Source organism: Gavialis gangeticus, unplaced genomic scaffold, assembly GCF_001723915.1.
Source record: "Gavialis gangeticus isolate Ggan-Ray unplaced genomic scaffold, GavGan_comp1, whole genome shotgun sequence".
In the NCBI taxonomy this organism is placed as follows: domain Eukaryota; kingdom Metazoa; phylum Chordata; order Crocodylia; family Gavialidae; genus Gavialis; species Gavialis gangeticus.
Genome location: NW_017729032.1, coordinates 244,482,461 through 244,487,521, shown reverse-complemented (window position 1 = coordinate 244,487,521; position 5,061 = coordinate 244,482,461). Strand labels below are relative to the sequence as shown.

Here is a 5,061-nt window from a genome sequence, read left to right as displayed (position 1 = left end):
TTGCTGTTTAAACCGTTTTTGTGGGGGAGGGGTGAGAGAGGGAGGGAGGTCTTATAGGGAAAAGCTAATCACTAGGAACTGTTGCTGCAAAAAGTAAATGCACTTTGATTAAGTCTATCCTACCTTTATGTCTTGCCAGATATCGACCGAGTAGAATTATAGAACATAGCGTTACAAAGACAACTACAGCAACTACTCCTCCTATAAGAGCGTGATCAGGTACAGCCGGTCCAGTCAAACCATTAGGATCTAAAGGAAAAACAAAAAGCAAAAGTACTGATCAAATAATGAAAGCTAAGAAAATGTACAATAGCAATTATCCTGATCATTCTGAAAATGGAGCGGTTCCCTCTTTAATATTCAGAGTGGTTATTCCCATTTTTACTACCACTATCTTATCAACAACATAGCATTGCTTGTAGTCCCAGATTATTAAAGCCCTGAGGACACTACAGTTATAAAAAAAACCTTACCTTATTCTTCCTTAGCACTGGTTATTAAATGGGAAAGGTTGCTGGTTTTGTCCTAGTAATTTTACAACTGAAAATCTGGCCACAGATATTTATAGAAGCAAAAACAAGGAATCAAGAATTGGGGATCAGATAGCATCAGCAGAACAGTGTCTGCATAATACATAATTTATATGGCTGAGAGTCTCAGTGGGGATCCCTTATATATTCTCTTCTTGTCATTAGTATCCTATTGCACTAGAAATAAAAAAGGAGATAAAGTGCAGGCTTGCCAAGTTCTTCAGCAGATGGCTGAGTCTGCAAGAATTTGGTCAGATAAACATATCACACATCCTTCGAGATCATCATTCATTCTCAAGTGTTAGTTTGCAAATTGGTTACAGTTATCCGATTAACACCAAAGTGAGTAAACTGTAATAGATTTAACAACAAATTAGCAATTTTGTTTTACTGACTGCACACAGAATGTGAGGAGTATTGTCAGTTTTGAGCCTCCTATGCTAGTCATTTAATCTGTTTGGGAGTTTGGTGCTTTCCAGAAGACACTAAACAGGCAATCATGAAAATAACACTGCAATCATGAAAATAACACTGCTTAAGGGTCAAGTAATTCCCTTGAGCTTTTGAACAATGACCTGGTAACCTTCAAGTGTTGATTCATCTTAAATATGCTAAAGGAAAAAAAAAGTTTCAGTCCTACAGAAGCATAGCTGCTCTTTTTCAGTGAAAAATACCTCCACCACAAACTAATAGGAATTCTCCCAAGATTCTATTAACAGGTTCTCTGTGTAGTAATCAGTCTGCAAATACCGCTTCAAGGGCATTTCCTTTTAGGTGTTGTTTATTTTCTACAAATAGGTTGCACATAACTACCTTTGTTTTGCAGCAGAGGAAGTCAGAGAAAAGGTTTGCACAGAGGAGAGACCAAACCCATGAAAGATGGGTAAAATTATTTGCATATCTGACACTTGTATAATAGTGTACTAAACCTGGCATCAGGTACACTTGAGGGTTATGCGTCTTTTTCGATATGAGAATCTTAACAGGAGAATATTGTTTTCCTCCATTTCTGCAGACTGCTAATACAGATTTCCACTGCTGCTGTAGCACAGAGCATTAAGATCCTACTATTGTGGATGTGGGGCTATGCACCCCATAGTCAATGAATCTCTAAGAAACAGCTTCTTCATTTATCACTGCTTTTCTTGAATCTTAGCTGTTTCTCCTGCTCCTGTTAAGAAGTTTTGAGACAAGGTTGCCACAGCACCTCTGTGGGCACTCTGGTCTTTGAAAAGACTGAAGAAACCCACATCAGGTCTACTCTATGAAGTCCCTCCCCTCTTCCATGGAAGCCTATAAGTAAGCTGACATCACCTGTGACACTTGGGACAGATATACAAAAAGGGGTAAAAGCAGACATTCTTCACTATGTGAAGATTATATCCAGTTTTTCTAGTTCTGAATGGGAAAAAGGCAATGGTACTGTCATCCCTTTTATAAACATTGAGCCCTGCCTGAAGATGCTAGCAAGTCCTGTGACAAAGCTATTGGACCCTGCTCTCAGCAAGCAGAGAAGTAGCACCAGCTCAGATTTGGAGAAACTACTACTTTTTCAAATGTTTCAGTAAGGCCAGCAGAAGATGCAATTTTTCAGCATTAGACCAGTGGTACCATTTTGTCCCTGGTGCTCACTAAAGTATAAGCCTGGCTAATCCACTAGCAGCTAAATTAGAGGATAAAAAGTATTTTATAAGGGATAAAAACCTTCATGATTCAGGTCATAAGACAGTGTCTAACTATAAAGGGTTAGGAGGACACCTCTAGAGGCATTTTTGGAAGGCAGATTGTGGAATATATCCTTAACTCAATACCCAGATTTACACATATCACATCTACAAGCTTTAATAGGAATTAAAGATATAAATCCTGGCAATACACTGAGATGTGAATATGCTTCTATCCTCAGATAATTCTTCCATTGTCCCCTGTATAGTTTCCCACACCTTTTTCTGAAGCATCTGCTACTAGCCACTTTCAAAGGCAAAATTTTTGACTAGACAGACTTTTGACCTAATCCAGCTTGGAAGTTCCTTGCTTCCTATGTATTAGTTTGAATTAATGAGATCTGCCATTTCTGTATGTTGAATCTTTCACATTTTGAGATTCATTTTAACCATTCATTCTCTGCAAAAATGTGCCTTGTACCTACTCATAGAATTTCCTCTTACTATGATAAGTGGATACATCATTTTTAACACCTTTTGTTCCCCTTGAGACCTTGTATTATCATATATGTGACTGCTGCTTCTACCATAATGCTTCAAGAACTCATTCTGAAAGACAGAAGCATATTCACACTTTAGTGTACTGCATGGATCTGTAAGCTTCTCTTGCACTAAAAGGAATAGAAGTGATAACTTTAGGGTATTGAGTTCAAGTTACAATCTGCCTTCTAAAAGCATAACAATGTTAAAGGAATCTTTGGAGATCCATTAATTATACTGATATCATGAAATACATATCTTCTCAATGAGATGAATATTAAAATTATTATTGAAATTACGTATTAATTCTTGCAAATGCTATAAATACATGCTTATATTCAAAATTCAGTTCACAAACCTTCTAGTTTAGTTTGTTTCCTCTTTAAAATATTTAGAAGTGAACTAGCACCAGGCAGCTATATAAGGTACGTATATTATGGGATTCAAATACAGAACTTCTGAATCAGAGCAGGTCTTGTTCCTTCAAAGATCAGCTTCTCATCTTCTTTCTTTATATTTTGATGAGCCTGAACAAAGTATCCTAGAGCAAGAAGCTTTGCACAATAATGTCTAGATACCCTTTGTATTCCTCCTACATTTGAGGCTGTTTACAAATACTGATTATTAATACTCTAAAAATCACATTTCTCCAGCTCTTGAGGATTCTTTCCATATTGTTAGCTCATGCACACAGAGAAAACATTCAAAAGATGAGTGCATAACAGCAAACTAGATCACTCATTAAGAAGCAAGATATGTTGGCGAGCCATGACAGTATGACAGATCTATGTGAAAGTTATCATGCACTGGACTCCAGGTGTCAATGACCACAATATGGGTGCTTTGGCAGCAAGTATGAGAGAGATGAGGAAGGGGGGAACCCCTAATTCCAGAAAACAATAAGGATGCTTCTTAGAAGTCAGTTCAGTAAAGAAGATGAACAGTAGAGAACAGGTGGTCTCTTTGTAGGCAGGACCCAATGGCAAGCAGGCAGAGGTTGTGCTGGGAAATATGTTTGGTGGTGGTGACCAAGTGTTAGAAGATCAGGTACACACACTGGAGGCACAAAAAGGGCACCAGAAATACAACCAGACATCTGACAAACAAACTCTGTTCTTTTTGGCAGTTCAGCTTCTAGATGTATTTATACTGCCATCAGAGGGGTGACTGCAACTTTAGTTGATATACACTACTTTTAAAAGAACTGTATATCCTGTGGCAGAAGAAAATTTTGTAGGCTGCAAAACCCACCCCAGACCTTGGGTAAACTCTTGGGTGGTTAGTTTGTGCTGAAATCAGAGTCATCATAATGACACTGCTAGCTAGTGTAAAGCTGTGTCTAAAGATAAATCATTGACTGCAGTGTAGAAATACTCTCTTTCTCCATTGTCACAAACTGGGAACACTGCTATGAAGGCAGCTCTTAATGGAACAGACATGATCAGTAGCATGACTAGGGTGAAGTCTGTTTCGTTTTGACACTGTTTCAACACATTTCAAGCTCAAAACAGCAAAATCGAAATGAAATGAAGGGCTTCGAAATGAGATGAAGGGCTTCGAAACAGCCTTGAAACAAAATAAGGGCAGTTGAAACGTTTCAAAAGTTTTGAATTTCGAAGTAGCCCAGTTGAGGTCCTGCCCAGTGCTAGAATCAGGCTGTGGAAGGGAACTGAGCCCAGCTGCAATCAATCGGGCTGGGGAAGGGAACTGAGCCCAGTAGCTCAGTTAATGTCCATTATCTTTCATACTGCAGTGTGATCTTACTTCATGATCTAAGTTCATTTTTTCAAAGTGCATATGTAGCAGAAACATGGAAGCTCAGTACAGGGAGAAAGAATATCTTGGAGTTGAACACAGCCAGACTCATCTTTGGAAGGCAAGGGAGGTAAGGCTGTCTTTCATCCCATGGTTCAGAAAGCACTGTTTATCCATGAATCTCCAGATCTCCCCATTACCAGATTCAGGTAAGGCCATGAAACAGATCTGTGTTTTTGCATATGACATCAAATACAACAAACAGAACAATTTCAGGCAACCTTAGTCTCCAGATCTGTGTTGCTTTATGAGCAGGGATCCTGGTTTTAAAAAAAAAAAAAAAAATCAAACATTTTTAGTTTAAAAAAAGTAACCCCAAATCCACATTCTTCCATGATTAAAATGAAACATCACTATAGATATAGATAAAACCAGGATCCCTGTTTATGAAAAATACAGGAAAGCCAGCCTAGGCATCAGTTCCCCAAAAATCTGGTGTAATGCCTTGGTGAATTTGAGATTCTTGTGTTTCTTTTGAAACAGAGTATAGCAGATAAAAGATATTTTCACTA

General features: G+C 38.2%; 1 protein-coding gene across 1 annotated transcript in view; it reads right to left on the bottom strand.

The window, feature by feature from the left end:
- CADM2 (cell adhesion molecule 2) overlaps positions 1–5,061 on the bottom strand; it is a 466,246-nt gene that overhangs the window by 8,003 nt on the left and 453,182 nt on the right. The window contains exon 10 of the mRNA XM_019523900.1: positions 124–249. Coding sequence (XP_019379445.1) covers positions 124–249 — 126 coding nt within the window. The remainder of the gene's footprint in view (positions 1–123; positions 250–5,061) is intronic.